Consider the following 20,480-nt stretch of genomic DNA (forward strand, 5'->3'; position numbering starts at 1 on the left):
GGAATAGTAAAAAGATCTAGACTTAGAATTAAAGCACAAAAGAAAAGGTGAGACAAAGGGGAATTGGTTCAAATAGGGAACAGATGTAGATTCCAAGAGCACACCATCAAAGTACTTAGTTTGAGATCACCTAAAAGTCTCATCCAGACACAAGCACAGGTCCGAACTAAGAGGAACACACTCAAATGTTTACCATTCATATAATATAACATGTAAACTAAATATAATATGATTTACAAGGAAAAAAATATCATCTCCCAAAACAATAACTATGCATTTGACTGTTTCCCTCCCAGCCAGGACTCCGACAAGGGCCAGGAAAAAAACCAAGTAATCTCATTCCAAGACAAAGACAGAAAGCATGTTGGAAAACAGATATATGGGGATAGAAGACACAGCATGTACCTCCCTGCCCGCTATGGGAGGTCAGGATATCCACCCAGTTACCCAATAGTGTTACATTGCACATTACCACATGACTCAGACTCAGAGTGTTGGTTGCTGTGAAATAGGGATTCCCATAATATAAATAGATCATTTTTATTTATGTTGGCACTTATGTCCTTTTACCATATGACAGCAGAATATAAGGCTATGAGGCCACACATTTCATTTAGTCCAAGGTTATAAAATCAACATTCCAAGACATATTTCTCTGATTTTATTACCATATAAAAATTATGGCATTTGTTTGTATAACAATAACATACTAAAATGTGACCAATAAAATACAATGATTAAAAAAAAAGGAAGAAGAAGAAGATAATAATAATTATAATAATATTGCTACGGTCGCCTTGCACTCCTTTTAGCCTGCCATAAATCAAATTTATTGTAAGCCGCTTGCAACATTTCATACAAATGACCCGTCAGCTGTGAACAGAAAAAAAAAAAAGAGAGAAAAGTAAAACATGGTAAATACAAAGTCAAGTATTCAAGGAGCTTATTCGATTTTGTTTAAACGGAGTGGCTATTCGTCAGTACTGACCCCCAGGCGCTGGCACCTGCGGGTCAGTACTGACGAACAGGCACCGGCGTCTGGGGGTCAGTACTGACTAATACTATTACTATTACTAGTACTGATGCCAATTGGTCAGTTCTGACCTGGCCACGGGCGTTGACGGTACCAAAATTATGGAAAAATGCCATTTTTAAAAATAACTTGCTCTACGACAAATAAATCAGCATTTCCTGTCCCATACTAGTCGCAGGGAAGCCCTTGTTTTCACTAAATCTTTTTGTCGGTTTACGTGAGATTTGTTTAATAAATATATCAATTAATTAAACAAGTGAAATTGTCCAATCCTGAGAAAAAGACCAAATTTGGTGTTGAAACGCCAAATTGGAAGCCCTATATTTCGGTTCATCCAACGCGCATGCTCACTGCACTGATGCGTGGCGCTAGAACTGAAAGTGAAAGCTCTTTCATTGTCTCGTCTTTCTTCATTCCTGTCATTTGAAATTCGGCTTGCTCGCATCTTACTGAGACAGGAAAAGTAGAAAACGGTAAGGGCTGCCTGAAGCCGGTGATCGTAAAATACTAACGAAAGAGTGAAAATGAAAGGCTTCGTATGGGAACAAAACAGACAATGGACGTTTCGGGTACAAACCCTTCATTAACACAACAATACACAAATAAACGTGGAAAACAAATAAAATAATAAAAAATAACTTTGTCGTCTGTACTCAATGGTGGTTGAGGTTGCAGTATGAATGAAATGTCAGCGTGGGTAGAGGATAGGGTGCCCCAGGGGGGTGATCTGATTGATAAGAAAAGGTCAGCATCAGGGAGCAGAATCTTCCAGAACATAATGGAAGATAAAAGACATATAAGTAGTAGTAGTAGCAGTAGTGGTAGTAGCAGTAGTGGTAGTAGTAGTGAGTGGTAGTAGTATAATAGAATGGACAAAGTATTATAAAAGAATCGTAACAGGAAATATTAGAACACATTTTCCTCTATTTTTCTTTAAATAAAGCTATAACGAAAATATACGGGGAAAAAAAACAATAAAAACAAAATAACCCAAAGAAATAGAATGGACAACATAAAATAAAATAGAATCTTAATGTGGCTTGAAATAACGAGTCATATCGTTGCCCCAACGGCATCTAACGCGTTAGAAATCAAACTTATCTAGGTGACCAAGTGTTACTGTGTGCCATCGGATAAGTTGGCCTGAGAGCCTGGAATTTTAATTGTTTTTTTTTTTTTAAATGGTATACTTTTGGAAGTGACGAATAAGTGCGAAGAGGTCTTTGCACTGACGAACAGGTCCGATGTTCGTCAGTGCTGATCAATGGTGGGCGGTGGCACAGACCGAAGAGAGGTTGTCTGTGGGCGGTGGCACCTGTTGTTCAATACTGACCAATAGACACCAGGTTATTGGTCAGTACTGACCTCCAGGCACTGGCGTCTGTTCGTCAGTACTGACCCGCATGTGCTAGCGCCTGGGAGTCAGTACTGACCAATAGCCCTAGCCTTGTTTAAATATAAAAAAATACTTGAGCATTTATACAGTGCAATATCCACTAAACGTGCTCAAAGTAACTTACAAAGGGTACCTCGCCAACACTGAACATGAAGGACGAGACAAGTCAGGCGATATTTACAATTTTTTTTAATTTCTGACAGAAACAAAGCGTTATTGCCAGGAACTGATTTTACACCCAGGTATGGATGAGCACTTATATATAGTGCAATATTCACTAAACATGCTCAAAGTACGTTACAACAGGTACCTAGCAAACAGCAACACTGAAGGACGAGACACCTAGTTCACTTTGCAGCACTGCATTGTAGCTAATGCCTGGGTTATTCCAGTCTTCCATTGTGAAACAGACCCTAAAGACATATTTTCCGATGGGGATGAAGAAAGGAAATTTTATATTGTTTATTTATTTATATAACTGGAAAGGGAGAGCTGGTGATATTTGTACGGTTTCATTGTGCTCATTTTTAAAGTTTGCAAAAGTAACCAATCAGATGCATTATACATCCTTAACATTGGAAGACAAATCTTTAAATAAGCCAAGGGTTGTGAAATGCAGATCACGTTTGTGTGTTAATTGGTTTTCTTTATTCAACCTTAATTGTGAGTTGGCAGATGGTTTGGAGGTAAGTCTCTATTCTATAAAAGGAGAGGTCCTGATTTTTTCTTCATTCCCCCCCCCCTCATTTTGTCTTCATGTTTGAATGTCTAGTTGGTGAAGGGACACCCTTGTCTTCCTCAGCTCTGTCAGGGGATCTTCATTGTTTTTTTTTGACAAGACTCTAATCAATTCAATTGCAAAAAATAAAATTAAAATACAAGTGTAATAAAAAAAAAAGAAATATCTAAAAATATAATTTCAGCTTCTTCAACTCACATTCATGCTATGATGATACTGGGACAGCTTCTCTTTTAAAGGGCCTAGCTTACCCCTCTCAAATCTGTCCAGTGTCATCCTCATTTTTAGCACCTGTCAATGAAAATAGAACTCAATAAAAATGCACGATCAATGAATGATAAAAAGCTCATACAGTCTTATTATGCTGCATCTTTTATTAAAACACTTTTATTATTTTTCATTTTGGCCGAAACATTTTACCTCAATTATAGATCAATGTGTGGAAAAGAGATGAAATAGAAAAGTTGGTAACATCTAGGATGATCGAAGGAAAGAGAACTTGAGGAAGATAGAAAATGGCATATTTAAATTACAAAAGAATGGCCAAATGTGATTTTAAAACCGTTAAAACGTATGTTGTATATTGTCCTTTGTAAATATTTGAGTGTAGTCATCATAACCAGAACCTTTGCTTGTAACAGGACGTGGAGACAGCTGACTGGCAACATGCTCAAGCTATGAAGGACAATGATAGATCAATGGGAGATCTCCCTAGCTCAGGGACTGAAATCAATATAGGGTGGAATGGAGATTTTTTCCTAACCCCCATGTAAGTGAGTGCTCTACCAACTGTGTGTTGGTTCTAGTGATCAAGCAGTAGAACGTGGGTATTGTACTTATACCATCGAAAGGAAAACCTGTGTAGTTCGCTATGTTTACCAATCACTGCCTTTGTTTACATTATGACAACTGTCCGAGAGGCATGGTTATGTTCCTTTCCACTAGGTGTTGATCTATAGGTTAATCTTTTGAGATAAAACTATTTGAAATGATGAGAAGATCCATTAAGCACTCCCATGGTGGGCAGGAGAACACTTGCTGTCTTCTATACCCCATATCTTTTTTGCCCTTTCCATGTTCTCTCTCTTTGATCTGGATTGATATCACTCATTTTTTTCCTTGTCCTGGCAGGCATCCTTAGCTGGGAGGGAGGCAGTCACATATATAGTACCTTTTTTGAGAGATGATATTTTCTATCCTTGTAAATTCCTCTGTCACTGTTATGTTATATATTATAATTATTAGTTTTGAATACTGTATGTTGTATATTGTACTTTGTAAACATTTGAGTGTATTCATCATAGCCGGAACCTTTGCTTGTTCCAGGATGGCACTTTTAACTCACTGACTGCCACAAGTTTCGAAAATGGAATTCCCTTGACTGCCAGAGGTTCCGGCATGTTACTCCAAAAATCATAATGACCACACTTTTTAAGATAATAAAACACTTTAAAAAGCAAACAAACCTGTTTTAGTTGTTCTTTCAAATGATGCCATTGAATTTCATGTAGCTTTATTCTGGATTTTACAATGTTTTTTTTGAAAATAGGTGTTTATTGCCAAAAACGAGAATTTTTTTAAAGGGTATAACTATAACTCTTCCTCGGACTGTCTGTCTAAATATCTATAATATAATTGTTTTCTTTACAGAAACCAAGCAACAACATAATAACAATAATATAAGAAACAAAAAAAAATATGATTTGGTGAATGTTTTCCTAAAAAATTACAAATAATTTTGCTTGGTGTAAAAATCTTTGAAACACGAATTGTCAACGCACAACGGGACCTTACAATCAGGGCACCAATACTTTGTTTCTTGTCGTTTTCTCGATGTACGATCTCTGTTCTGATCTGCCTTAGCCCTGTCTGTACATACTTTGCATGACCTTCTAGGTATCTTTTTGCTGGTTGCTGGCTGCGTTCAGGGAAATGTCGTTCGACAAGACGATTCATGGAGCTTACGACGGGTGAAGCCGAAGTGGTGGCAATGTCAGAAGTACTGGCACGTAGTTTGATTGCCTTTTACGTTTGTACTCAATTGTAAGTTGGTCTGCCAAGTTCAAAATGAAGTCGTGTAGTTTCCACCTTGCTTTTCCTTTTGTCTGCAGTACCTTATTGAACAGAATGTGAGCTTGAACAACGGATAGTACGTAGAGGTGAACGAACAACTTCTTCCACCATTTGGCAGTTCTTCTGCGCAAAGGAACATATGAATGGAGTTGATCACTTCTATCTGTTGCACACATGTTCTTAGTGTAATCAATAATCACATTAGGTTTTGTTCTAGTTCCATGTGGGGTCGTGGTTTCACTCTGTTGGGTGGGGTCATGAATCGTCGACAACATATACACATCTCTTTTGTCTTTCCATTTCAAAGCAACAAGCTCATTTTTTGTCTGTAACAGACCTCTCCAACTGCAAGCTTTCTATCTGCTAGATCCTTTGGAAAGCCCTTTCTATTGGATCTACACGTCCCTATCATCGTTTTCCGTGCGACAAGTTCATCAGCAAGCGAGGGAGTGCAGTAATAGTTGTCATCGTACAGGTGATTGCCTTTGTCCAAAAGTGGCTGAAGGAGGCGCAGACAAACATCATGTGGTTTATTCGAAACATTTTCTTCACCAGCATAAATCTCAAAGGTGTAGACATAAGCACTTTTACTATCGGCCAACATGTACAGTTTGATCCCCCGCGACACTGGCTTGTCCTTGATATAAATTTTGAACCGCAGCTTCCCCCTCCATCCGCACACAGCTTCATCAATTGCAATGTTTTTGTCTGGAACACATAAAGCTGTAAATGTTCTTTGTAAATGCTCATAAAATGGCCTAATTTTAAAAAGTGGATCATGCCCTGGCTCTGTCAGAAGCACATAGTTGGCGTTGTCATTTACATGAATCATCATCAACAAAGCTTGAAAACGGTTACGCGACATAATATTTTTGGCGAAAAGTGAATGAAGAATCTCTCTGGTAGACCAATATTCATCTATAACATGTTTATGAACAACTGACATATGTAAAAATAGAGAAGAAAACCTTCAATGTCATGTACAGAAGCTGTCTTCCACTTCGCGAGACAACTATTCGGTGCAAGATTGGTTTTGGCAGCAATGCTCTGCTGAGCAAATAGGTTGGTTTGGGCTTTGAAATGTTTGATCAAATCCTTTGTTATGATTTTGTTATAAATGTCTATTGGAGTCATATCATCATCAATGGGAAATGTAAGTCCAGGATTGCCATTGAATTCAGGAACATCAGGTAAACCAGCAAACCCTTCGAGCCAGCCGGCTGCATCTCGGACAAGTTCCCGTATTTCCTCATTATCAGAGTCAGCAGTGGGGTTATCACCACCATCATCAGGTAAATTAGATAAAGGATTGATTGATGTAGAGCCATGAGAGGCATTTGGTCTCCTTTTTTTTCTAGAATTAGAAGTTGATGGACCTGGAATGTCCAAGTCTGAATCAGAATCGCTTGTACTACTAGTACTAGAACTGCTACTTACGACCCTTCGTTGTCTTTTTTTACCACTACTAGAATGCTCAGAAACAAAGTCACTGTCATTATCATTACTTAAACACATGTCTGGCTCATCAAAATCATCTTCGCTATTAGAAATATAAGGATTTGGGACTTGAAAAGCATCAAATACGTTTCTTCTTGTTCTTTCTGCCATGGTTGAAAATCACGGAAAAGAAGCCAGTTTATCGAGTACTATTCGTGCTAGTAAAAAATGTCAACAGTACAAAGTACCCGATCATGTTTGGTATGAAAACAAAGCGAAAGTCGCGAACTACGACGTCGGCAAACTGCCACGGCCGATACTGTTCGGTGAATACAGATAATAAATAGCAAAGTATGAAACCGAGGGGGTTCGGTCTTGGCAGTCAGGCTTAGAATGAAAAAAGCTGAGACGTGTCGGTCATGGCAGTCAGTGAGTTAAGTAATGCCAAAATTTGCACATCAGTGGATTTCCCATGGATTCTTCTGTTCCCTGTTTGACCTTTGGCCCAGTCCCCTTTGTCTTCTACTTTTCTTTGTGCTTTTAACTTCATATCTACAACTTTCCTCTATCAGCTTTCTTTTTACTGGTGCCTTCTTCTTCTAGGTTCCATGCCTGGTCCAGGCTTCGGATACTGCATGAATTATCTCTCTCCATTCCTCCCTGTCTCTTGCTTTTTCAAACAGCTCTTGGATTGTTAGGTTGGTGAAGCCCTTCAGTTGGTCTATGAGTGTTTTTCTTTGTCTCCCCCGGGCGCGTTTACCAGGTATTTTTCCACAACTTGCCAGGTATTCATTCTTATCTTTCCTTACTATGTGTCCGAAAAAGGATAGTTGTCGATCCACTATTAAGGGCATTAGTTTCCTTTGTTGGTATGTTTGTTTTAGCACTTCTTCGTTCGTTTTGTGTGCGGTATACGATATTCTCTGCATCCTTCTCAAGTACCACATTTCAAAAGCTTCAATGTTCTTTTGTGTTTCTGCATTTGTAGTCCAGCTTTCGCATCCGTATAACAAGATTGGCCACACGTAGCACTTCAAGACTCGGAATCTAATCCCGAACGACATCTGTTTGTTTTTCAAAATGTTTCCCAGGTCCATGAAGGCCTGTTTGGCTTGAGTTATTCTTGCTCGTATGTCTCGGTTACATCTTCCATCTGTTGTCACTATTGAACCTAGGTATTTAAAACTTTCTACGTTGGTAAGCTGCTCGCCGTGAATCGTTATATTGCAGGTGTTGTTGTTTTCGGGGTTTTTCTGTATTACCATGCATTCTGTTTTGGTGATATTCACTTCCATTCCCTTGGCTTCACTATCTACTACCACTTTGTCAACAATCTTTTGAAGTTGGATTTCTGATGTTGCAATGAGTACCGTATCGTCTGCGTATCTTATATTATTTATGTTATGACCTCCTACTTTTATTCCCTCCATATTATTTATGCCCCTCATGATTGTTTCTTGGTATAGATTAAACAGATCTGGTGAGGCAACACACCCTTGACGGACTCCTTTCTTAATAGGAATGGAATTTCCTGTAGAGTTTCCGATTTTGATAGATGCCTGCTGGGTGTAGTATAATGTTTGCATGAGTCTGAGGTCTTTCTCATCAGCGCCAATGGAGTGCAGTTGTTTTAGTATTTCTTCGTGGCGTACTCTATCAAAAGCTTTTTTGTAGTCGACAAAACAGAGGTATAGTGGGGTCTGAACCTGTATAGCTCTTTCACTTAAAACACGGAGGAGGTATATTGCGTTCCTTGTCCCTCTGTCAGGTTGGAATCCATATTGTTCTTCTGCGATTTCGGAGTTAATCTTATTCCTTAGCCTGTTGATAATTATACGCAACAGTATTTTGTTGATGTGACTTATTAAACTTATAGTTCTAAAATTTTCGCATCTGACTGCACCTGCTTTCTTTGGTATTGCTATGAAAATAGAGTTACAGAGATCTTCTGGAATTTTCCCAGTATTGTATATATTGTTGAATAATATGTGAAGTTCATCAATTGCTAGATCTCCTAGGCTTTTTAATACCTCTACAGATATTTCATCAGGGCCTGTTGCTTTACCATCCTTCATTCGTTCCATGGCATGTTCAATTTCACTTTTGGTGATGTTTGGTCCGCTTAATGGTTCTTTGAATTTCAGTGGTGGTTCATTTCTATTTGGATCATTGTACAGTTCGCCTATGTATTCTACCCATCGGCTTTCTTTATGTTGTTCTTCAAATAGCAGTTCCCCTTGTTTGTTTTGGATACAACTTCCTGCTGCTTTGCTTTTCCTTTTCCCTGATAGTTCTTTTATTCTTTGGTGAGCTTGTTGGGGGTTGGGTTTGTATTCTCTTTCGATTTCGCAGCATTTCCAGTCTAGATAGTTCTCGTGTGCCTCGATGCATTTGGATTTAATGTGGTTGTTCAATGTTTGGTATTCTGCAGACCCTCTGTTGCATTTTCGTCTTTCTTCAAATAGGTTTAGAATTTCATTTGTCATCCATTCCTTTTTGCTGTTTGTTTGAGCTATTGGTAAATGCTTTTCTGTAGTTGCTTTGACACACTTTTGGAATATATCAAATTGTTTTTCACATTTTTCGTTATCAGGTTCACTTTGGCTTTGTATCATGAGTGCATTTTCAAATTCTTCTCTCATTTTTGTTTGTATGCCATTGTCTTTGCATAACCTGTAATCCCTCTTTATTCTACCAGCTGTTCTCTGAATAGCTTTAAACTTTATCCTTACTGTACAAACAACTGGGACATGGTCACTGTCTACATCGGCGCCTGGGTAGGTTTTGCAATTTAATATGCCATTTCTGAATCTTGATGATACTGCTATAAAGTCTATCTGGTTCCTTGCTCTGTCCCCTGGTGATTGCCATGTCCAGGTTCTTCTTGGGTGTTGTTGAAACCAGGTGTTTGAAATCATTAATTTATTTGTTCTACACCAATCTGCCCAGATGTTTCCTCGTTCATTTCTGTCTCCGAGTCCATGTGGTCCGATTATGTCACCATCTCTGCCTCTGCCAATCTTAGCATTTAGGTCCCCCATTACCATAAGGACTTCTTGTGATTTACACATTCGTTTTGCTTTGTCTAGTGAATGGTAAAACTCTGTCATATCTGCATCTGTCGCCTCTTCTGTTGGTGCATAAACTTGAATAATATTGGTGTCAACTACAGGTCCTCTTAGCTTAACCAGCAAACTCTGTCTGAGATTGCTACGTGCCCTTTGTAAAATTTGGTTGATTTTTGGTCTAAGATCATCCCTACTCCTTTTTGGAAAGAGGTTCCACCACTCCATATGATCTTATATGTCGTGTTGTTTTCTTGTTTTGACATGGTTCCCTGCTCTTTCCATCTCATCTCTGCCAGGCCAAGAATATTTATTTGGAGCCGTTTCATTTCTTTTAGAATGTTGTTTAGTTTTCCTTTTTGGGCACAGGTCCTGACATTCCATTACTGGTGCCACAAGCACCAAAAAACGATCAATCAGGTGTCAAAATGGACAACAGGGCCCTTGAATTGTAACATTGGGGCTACCACATAACACAATTAAACACAGTGATGACATGGTCAGACCACAGCTTCTTCTAATACCCATCTTTTGGTTTGATAGAATTTCGGTTTCGCTGTCACAAAATTCAGTTTTTGAACTCACTCAATCCCGGAGATTTTTACGACTTTTTTAAAATTGGAAAAAATGTATTAAAAATGAGCACAGTTTTATTCAACTACCATTAACAGCTTTTTGTAATAACTAGGCATGGGGTAAAATTAACATGTGTAAACTATGGATACAGTCGGTGTTAGGGTTGAGTGTGAGTTGATACCTTTTCTTCCAAGCTTTTGTTGGAGACTGGAAAACATGCCCAGAAGTGCCTCAATAATTCACATATGGCATTGTAGTTCTGCTTGATTTCATCCCTCACTGCTGGACTCACTTGCTCTGTCAAAAAAATTTTTTTTTTTAATGCAGTAAAACATTTATAATTCAATGAAGTATGAGTTGTGCTCACATGGATTCACTTATTTCTTCTAGCCACTGGGTCCTTACTTTGGCTACTTAAGTTTAAGCGATTTGTTAATGAATGCCATATGATTCATGCAGACCTGCCTACTACTCCGAAAATTTCGTAGAACTACGAATTTTTGGGCATAACTACAATTACATAAAGGTCTTAAAATTCAATTAACTTATTGAAAACAAAGTTTTGTTGATAGAGTTAGATTATAAGCGAGTTCAAGGCATTAATTTAATGTGTTTAAACACAAATTGGTAATTTTTAAAAGTAGTTATAATGTCTCCTATGTTATTACCCGAAAACTACAAATTTTTCCAATTTCAAGTAGGCAGGTCGGCTCAGGAGATGCGCATTTATCCTGATTTTCCTAGCATTAAATGGACATTAACACTTGTTTGTGTTTCTTTATCGAAAGTAAATTTCTCAATGGTCCTAAAAGAAGATATCAAAGGAGCTGATATGACCAAGTGAATGAGCAGATGCTCCTATCTCCAATAGCTCCAAAGAGGAATCAGAAGACAAAAAAAAAGCGGAATCAATATTGGCCAGACCCCTGCAAGCCCTTCAATTTTCCCTCCACTAAATGAAGAATTCCCTGCACTGAACTCATTCAGTAAAGAAAATAAAACAAGGTCACCACTAGACAGGGATCTGTTCAGTAGCCAGACAGACCTTTACGGTGCATTGCCATTGAACACACGGTGCATTGATTCTCAAGGCAAAATGGCATCTTTTTCATGCTCTTCCATCCCTAGTATTTGGAAAACTTCAGAAATAATTCCTGTCCCCAAAAAAGACAAAGTAATATCAATGAATGATCTGAGACCTGTCGCTCTCACATCAATTGTCATGAAATGTTTTGAAAAACTTATTTTGTTACGAATTAATAACCATGTTAGACCTCTTTTGGACCCTTATCAATTTGCCTACCAAAGTAAACGCAGTGTAGAAGATGCCATCCTAGTTTTTACAAATAATATCCACAAACATTTAGCCACGCCTAAAAGCTACTGCAGAATTCTTTTTGTTGATTTTTCATCCGCATTTAATACAATTCAGCCCCACCTCCTTGCTCATAAACTTTCTACTTTTAAAATTAATCCTTATATCATCTCCTGGGTGCTAGACTTCCTTACAAATAGAACACAATATATACAAGTAAAAGGAAATGTCTCCAATAATATAACTATAAATACTGGTGCTCCGCAGGGCTGTGTAATCTCTCTCATGCTCTTTATACTTTATACAAACGACTGTAAAAGCGCAGATTTAAACATACCCCTTTTAAAATTTGCTGACGATACAACTCGACAAGGACTCATTACTAATAATAACGAAATAAATTATAAGAAAGAAAGAAAGAAATTTGTTTCCTGGTGCGACACTAACCACCTTGAATTGAATGTTAGTAAGACCAAAGAATTAATTATAGACTTTAGAAAAGATAAGAATACAAAAGACCATATTACTATTAAAAATGAAAAAGTAGAGCAGGTAGTAAAATACAAATATCTAGGAGTCACCATGGACAACAAATTACGGTGGGACGTACATTCCAGTTATATCAATAGTAAAATTAATCAAAGAATGTACTTTTTACAGAAATTGTCCCAACTTAACATTGACAAAACACTTTGTACGCTATTTGTAATAGAAAGTGTTTTGGTTTTTTGTATTACTGCAAAAGCTAACTTTGACAGGATTATTAAAAGAGCTAATAAATTTACTACAGGATCCATGTCTTTTATATTCAGAATACTGCTTAAGAAAAATTAGTAATATTTTAGATAATCCAACTCACCCTTTAAATCTTCAGATCACTAAGTCGAACAGAAGTGACCGATTGTTGTCTATACGAACAAAAAGTGAGAGACACCTCCGATCCTTTTTACCTTACAGTTGCAGAATTTTTAATAAGGAAAATAATTTATAAATTTTGGTCTACGTCTGTTTTAACTTTGAAACCTTTTCTTTAAAATTACTCCATACCCACAATTTTTAAACATCAATTTATAAAATCGCTTACTACAACTTTTCTATTGATGTGCCATGTAATTTATACTATGTAATTTTTCTCAGTCAATTTACAATAGTATTATACTTTAACTAATTCTTAGCTTTTTACTGATCTTTTTTTTCTTATATGTGTTGACATCAATATATATCTTTTCTAGATATTTATATCTTTACACTTTTATAATCTGTATGTCCCTTAATTTACACTATGTAATTATTCTTACAGCCTACAATATTATTACACTATATATACCTATTACCAAATTTTACTTTACCACATTATATTTATGTATATTATGTTTATGTATGTATCATTGTCGGTATTTTAATATGCCTGTACAAAAATTTCCTTTTGGATGAATAAAGTACATTATTATTATTATTATTATTATATTATTATTATTATTATCATAATGGCATTGGAAAACGTAAACTTGGGAAAAATAGCATTGTCTGCCAATCAGCTGTATTCACTCTGATGATTTTACCAGCTATGATTTTTTAAAAATTTCCCTCTAACGAAATGCTAAATTTTTGCCTTGAATACGGAATTGTGGAACGTAGACTGATTATGCGGAATGGTAGGAACCTCTGAACAAGGCATTGTCAGAGGTGGAATGAAAAAAATACGACTTGCATTCCTCATTGACAATTAATATGAAAGTTTGAAACTTGAGATGATGCAGCCAGTTTATCCACAGTTCTTTTGCATTGAATTGCATTAAATTAATGATAATAATTGCATAGATGTACCACTTTTGGGCAAAACATGTATAGTATACAAAGTATTTTCCACTAGACTTTATAGACTCATGGATGCATAAAGAAATCAGAAATCACCAAACCTTTCAAGATTTGAAACTAGGCTGTTTGCTGATGAATTGGTAATCAACAAATTAAATTATCTGGACCCCCAATTTTTTTTAATACATCAGTGTTGATGTTGGCAAAAAGTGAAAAAAAAAAAGGAAAATTTTGAATGATTGCCTTTAAGCCCCATGTTTATTACATAAACCCCCACTTTTAGAGCAATTGAGATGATAAACTATCATTGATACTACTAGCTAATTTCTGGGTAGTGGGAAGCTGCACCTATTTGCTCCACCAAACATACAGTCCCTCACTGTCAGTACATTTGGTTGGGAGAAATGACATTTTTTTTTGAAGGAGGAAATTCTTTCTGTGAAGTTCCGCGGATCCGAGGAAAATCATCAACACTGATATATAATGATGTGTGATATTTATATAAACATTACTCCACTATTTTTCTTTACCTATCAAAGTTTCCTGTTCCCTGGGCCACTTAACTAGCTGGTGGATTTAAAGAATCTGTGGATACTTACGATGTAACTGTTGTAGGCTGGTGCCAGGCATAAGGCAGCCCCCAGGCGATAACTCTCCAAGGGCACTGATCGCTTGAGATCCTGATAGTACCTGAAATGAAAAAAAAAAGATGAACATTTTTAAAAATCATTTTATTTTACAAGATAATGAATAATTTAATTACATTTGACACAATTATTATAATTATAAATAATGTCATTACTCTTGACACAAATATTATAACTATAAATAATGTCAATACTCTTGACACAAATATTATAACTATAAATAATAATAATAATAATAATAATAATAATAATAATAATAATAATAATAATAATAATAATAGATCTTTATTGTCCATAAATATGGCAATTTGTCATTTAGTTACACTTGTTATAATGTTAAACGATAACTAAGATTGAACAGATATTTCACTCCTACTTATTTTCTCTCTCTCTCTCTCTCTCTCTCTCTCTCTCTCTCTCTCTCTCTCTCTCTCTCTCTCTCTCCTCTCTCTCTCTCTCTCTCTCTCTCTCTCTCTCTCTCTCTTTCTTTCTTTCACACGTGCGATATACACAACATAAACATATTCATTTTGTTTTCAATTTGTTACGATTGTGGCAATTCGACACCAAAAATTATCATCATTATCAATTGGTCAGTTAATCTTACATTAAATAAATTAATCAGTTAATCAGTCAACGAATCAATCCTTGGTTTTTCTGTACCATATGAAATATTCAAAATTTTTATTGCTGATGGAACGAACGTTGATTTATACTTGTTAGTTCTACATTTAATCTGACAAAACCTTCTCCCAGATGGTAAAAGACTAAATTCAATACTTTTGACACAAATATTATAACTATAAATAATGTCAATACTCTTGACACAAATATTATAACTATAAATAATGTCAATACTCTTGACACAAATATTATAACTATAAATAATGTCAATACTCTTGACACAAATATTATAACTATAAATAATGTCAATACTCTTGACACAAATATTATAACTATAAACAATGTCAATACTCTTGACACAAATATTATAACTATAAACAATGTCAATGATAAAAACATAAACACTTCCAAGATACTAAAGTGGTTATCTCTAATAATTTCAGTGCACAATCAGGACCCTTAACACAAAATTAAGAAAACTAAAAGGTTGCATCTTTAAAATTATTTCCATTAGCACATATCTCTTTGTGTTGGGAAATTATGGTGAGCTTCCCACCTCATGACTCAGAATATTGTGTCTTGTGTTTTCTCAATAAATGTAATTTCGACTAGAGCTGACTTTTGGGTGGAATAGAGAATAACTATATTATCATTTCATTCAAGTTTTTAATTTAGATTATAGGGGGAGGGAGGGGGGGAGTGGCACTTTTCCGTAATGTCAGGGCGAGTAAAAAAAAAAAAAAACCATTGCAACAGTCGTTAGTCAAATAGATTTCTTCAGATCTAGAACTTACCTGCAGGATTTCTGTCAAGGAGGGGGGGGGGGGGGGGGGTACTTTTAAGTGCTAACAAAAATATATCAATCACAATTATTACATTATTTAACAGAGAAATGATCCACAAGGAAAGAAAGTCATCTCTTTAAAAAAAAATTGTAAAAGACCCCCCCCCCCCCCCCCCTCCCCCCTCAAAAAAAAACAAAAAAAAACAGAACCACAAATGTGAATGTTTCATTATCGACTAAGGATCCCAGCAATAGCTAGTGTATGAGAAAGTGACTTTATTTTAGTTCAAACAAAAAGCAATTAAGAAAGTAAAGCAGACGTAGGAGGATAGAAGAAACAGCAAAAGTTGACTTGATAGCCCATATTTGACCAGTCAAAAGCCCCTGTACTTAAACATGGGCAGTCAAAAAAAAACAAAACATCCTTCAACTAAACAAGACTGGGAAATAGCAACAACAACAAAAAACAAAAAAATCTAACAGAAGGAGAGACTAGTAAATTGATTAAAATTAAAAGTGGTAAACACCAGACCATCACTCACACAGATTTAAACAGTACATACAGATTTTTTAATAAAATACAGAAAATAAAAAAAAAAATGGTTATATGGCCAAAATAAATGACAGGACATCATCATTCATAGAAATAGGAGGTAGAAATCCTGAATTTTACGCTGGTAACCACTTTTCTTTTCTTGAAACTCTTCCCCCCCCCCCAAAAAAAAAAGTATACAGATTGTTTTGTTTGTTGCTTGTGTCAAGTGTGTATTCCAAAACAAATAGTGCGGCTATGTGGTTCAGTGGTATAATACTATTCTTCAGATCAGAAGGTCCTGGATTCGATGCCTGCTCTGAGCGGTACGATTGAGTCCTTGGAAAAAGATCTTTACTTACATTCCCCAATCGTACCCAGGTGCAAAATGAATACCTGACCGTTAACAGCGTTGTCTCTATCCGAAAAAAAAATTTGTAATATCGCCTGACAGGCGTCATGTCTCGTCCTACATGCCATGAGTTGCTGTTGGCTAGGGACTACTTGTAAAGCACTATGAGCACGTTTGATGGATATGGCACTATATAAAAGCTCCAAGTTTTTTAAGTGCATAGAGCAAGACATCGTCATGGTGATACCCTATAGACAGTATGAAGTTGACATCACTCAGGTCTTTGTCACTGTTTTTTGAGTAACTCTCACTAAACTTAACCAGACTATATACTTTCAAGGTTACACATAATTTTGTGTGTTGAACCGTTATATTTCCGGATAGCAATGTCGTGAGATTCTTAGCCAAGCGCACATTATCTATAGAAATGCTATTTTTTTATTATTATAAAGAAATCTAAAAAATATTTTTACCGTCTGTCTGGACTTTCCCCAAGAAGATTGGACGTCTTCCATGACTCGGTGAATGGCATCTTCTGCATTTCTGTATCCGTTGCTGTTGAAACTGTGATGATGGTGACTGGTTGTGGGAAGGGAACTGGTAGTTGGGCCGTGGAGGTAACGATCCATATTGGATAGCCTGACATCAGAAGACAATAAATTGAGCTTTAAAAATTGAGCTTTTATATAGGGTAATATCCACTAAACGTACTCATAGTGCTTTACAAGGGGGTCCCTGGCCAACAGCAACATTTAACATGTAGGACGGGACATGACGCCTGTTAGGCGATATTACAATTTTTTCGGACAGAGACAATGCTGTTAACAGCCAGGTACTCGTTTTACACCCGAGTACGGTGAGAGAATGTGAGTAAAGAGCCTTCTCCAAGGACTCAACTATGCGCTGAGTGAGGCTCGAACACAGGACCGTCCGATCCGAAAGCGAGTGTCGTACCACAAGACCACATAGCCATACAATCCAGAAAATGTGAGCTTGTTGGGAGATCAACGCTCTGAGCTCTGAGTATCTGAACAACGAATCTTGAATTAATAATAAACAAAAATTAATATAACAGCTTTAAAAAAAAAAAAGAACAAAATACCAAACATGGAACGTTTCATGCTCAAAACCCTTCTTCAGCCAACAACAAAAAACAATTAAAACATAAAAATAAATTACTTAAAAACCCAGATAGAAGGTAAATATTCATACATCATAAAAAATCAGCTAAAACGTTTTTGTCCCTAATACTTTCCCGTCTATCTGGGTTTTTATTAAGTAATGTATTTATTTTTTCATTGTTTTTTGTTTTTATTTTGTTAGCCGAAGAAGGGTTTTGAGTCTGAAACATTTGATGTTTGGTATTTTGTTCTTTTTTTTTGAAGCTGTTATGTTAATTTTTGTTTATTACTTTTACACACTTTATAGCCACCTGGAACAACTACAAAAGACGTCTAACTTCTACGTCATGGCACAAGACCGAAGGGCTAGAGCTCAGGTGGTCGCTGGTTCGGATAAATAAGTAAGTAAGTTTATTACTTTTTAAAGTTCACAGCTTCTAGCAGCTTAGTATTACTTTAGCTTGAATTACCACGGCTTTGTGATCTTGTGCTTTAACACTCGGCTTCCGATCTATAAGGTCACTGGTATTCACAACGAACTCCAATGTAAATGAGTACCTGGCTATCAACAGCATTGCATTTGTTGTCCAAAAAAAAATGGCAATTTTACAGGTTTCATGCCTTTTCCCCATGTCAGGTGTTGCAGTTGGTTTTGCATCCCTTGTATAAAAGCTCAAATTTTTTTTATGACAATATTTTACAAGGGCAATGGAGTCGGGATGGACCTGTCAACCAGTCCGTTCCTGGAGACTTGCCAGAGATAAATAGGGCTTACATTATTTTCCAGAAAGTACCTACATTTCTCCTAAAATTGTAAAAAGAAGTGAATTTTAGGTTCATTATTTGATCACATCCAAATAATTAATTCATCAATGAATGTCTTCCTTTCAAAAACAAAATAATATTAATATTAATAATAATAATAATAATAGAATTATCTGAAGTAAATGTGACAGAATAAGATTTTTTTTAAATGCATGTTCAATACGTGTATAATCCCCTTCAGTCATCTCCCTTAACTCATCTGTTTGATGGGAATAAATGCTTTTTGGTAAATGTTCCGATTCAATGCCTTTCTTGCTGCCATGAAAAAGCAAAGGCAGTCAACACTTAGATGGGACAGCTGAAGGTTTATGCAGATTCTGGTACTGCAAACTGACTATGAAGAGTCTGTTAAAAAAGTGACTTGTATTTGATCACAGTTTGAATTTAGAGAATCAAAAAAACCCCAAAAAAACAGAGGTTTAATAACAATGTAATTTTTATCACTTTACCTTAGAGAAACGTTGTCACTATTTTTGTCTTGACTTAAATCAGCATACTCTAGCTTTTCTTTAATTTTTCTCTGAAAAATAAAAATAAAAATATTTCAAGGATCCTTAAAAGTCATAGAAATATAAAAGGAAGGGATGCTAAAAGCACAGAATTTCTTTGATTTGATCAATAAATCAGAGACAAATCAAAATAAGATCAAACCATGACTTCCAATAATTTTCAAATTATAATAAGAATTAAAATATGAAAAGAAAGATTTGAAATTTCATTAATGGTTCATAAATATCAATGTGAAATTGAACGTAAGCTTCAATTTAATAAACGAAAACAGATAATGGATGAATAAAACACCAAAAACGATTGAGATAATGTTATAGTGGTGTTATTAAGGTGAATAAAAGGTGATTCACCTCAACAATGCAACTATCACATTATCTCATTCGTCTGTAGTGTTTTATTCATCCTGTTTTGTGTATAAAGGGGAAACCCAAAACGTCCACATTATCTGTTTTCATTTATCAAATTGAAGCTGACATTCAATTTCAAATTATTTATTTCTTCGAGCTTCGAGCAGCAACATTTACAGGAATGGTTCAGTGCACAACGATAAATAAAATAGACAGACTACATACACATATGGACATTGTCGCCATAAATTCGAAACTTTATATTTATGTAAACGAATTTCCACTTTTTGGATGAATTAAGTACATTATTATTATTATGTTATTATTAGAATGATACCTTTTTTCTGTGTAAATCTGTGGGTGATGAGGTAATGCACACTGGTTGTTGTTTTTGATGTTTTGATACTGAGATTCCATTCATACCAGCAGCCCCGTTCATTTTCATTTTCTTCCCACCACTACTGCCTTCACCAGGCGTATCGTAAGCCTTGGAGGAATCGAGCGAGGTGGCCGTTGTGTCTCCACTCTGACAGGCACGCAACACCAGGGTGGAATGTTGGTTAAAATGTTTTATCATGGCTTGATTGGCGGAATTATTGCTAGACCGGTTATCTTCCGCTATGCCCCGAAATGCCTGAAATGAAAGAAAATTATCACAACATTCTCCCAAAATGCCTGAAATGAAAGAAAATTATCACAACATTATCATCAGATACATATATTTTATCTTATTCGATTATCATTTTTTCTTCTTCTTTCCTTATATATTTAATTATTCACACAAACACAAAAAGAGATAACAGTTTCAAAATTCAAAACATTAACAAGTTATATCATCGTCCGTACACACATAAAAACACAAGCACACATATATAAACACAAATAAATCAATAAAAAGCTAATTTGCTGTTCAAAAAGGCACTGCCACATCAAATTACATTAGATATAAACTTAAATAAACAAGTACAGAAAACATTAATTCAATGAAAATATTTAAAAAGAAGGAAAGAAAGAAGAAAGACGAAAGTAGTAGTAGTAGTAGTAGTAGTAGTAGTAGTAGTAGTAGTAGTAGTAGTAGTAGTAGTAGTAGTAGTAGTAGTAGTAGTAGTAGTAGTAGTAGTAGTAGTAGTAGTAGTAGTAGTAGTAGTATTTGTATTAGTAGTAGTAGTAGTAGTAGTAGTAGTAGTAGTAGTAGTAGTAGTAGTAGTAGTAGTAGTAGTAGTAGTAGTAGTAGTAGTAGTAGTAGGTAGTAGGTAGTAGTAGTAGTAAGTAGTAGTAGTAGTAGT

General features: G+C 35.9%; 1 protein-coding gene across 1 annotated transcript in view; it reads right to left on the reverse strand.

The window, feature by feature from the left end:
- Positions 1-647: 647 nt before the first annotated feature.
- Positions 648-20,480, reverse strand: part of LOC144978701 (general transcription factor IIH subunit 1-like) — a 29,615-nt gene continuing 9,782 nt past the window's right edge. Inside the window, exons 8-14 of the mRNA XM_078925117.1 lie at positions 19,532-19,828; positions 18,787-18,857; positions 16,865-17,030; positions 14,052-14,142; positions 10,501-10,616; positions 3,367-3,459; positions 648-873 (exon numbers count right to left, since the gene is read on the reverse strand). Of these exons, the coding sequence (XP_078781243.1) occupies positions 787-873; positions 3,367-3,459; positions 10,501-10,616; positions 14,052-14,142; positions 16,865-17,030; positions 18,787-18,857; positions 19,532-19,828 (921 nt within the window). The 3' untranslated portion in view covers positions 648-786. The remainder of the gene's footprint in view (positions 874-3,366; positions 3,460-10,500; positions 10,617-14,051; positions 14,143-16,864; positions 17,031-18,786; positions 18,858-19,531; positions 19,829-20,480) is intronic.

The sequence above is a fragment of the Berghia stephanieae genome, chromosome 8 (genome assembly GCF_034508935.2).
Source record: "Berghia stephanieae isolate SIO BIC M18660-M18661 chromosome 8, UCSD_Bste_1.3, whole genome shotgun sequence".
NCBI classification, from domain to species: domain Eukaryota; kingdom Metazoa; phylum Mollusca; class Gastropoda; order Nudibranchia; family Aeolidiidae; genus Berghia; species Berghia stephanieae.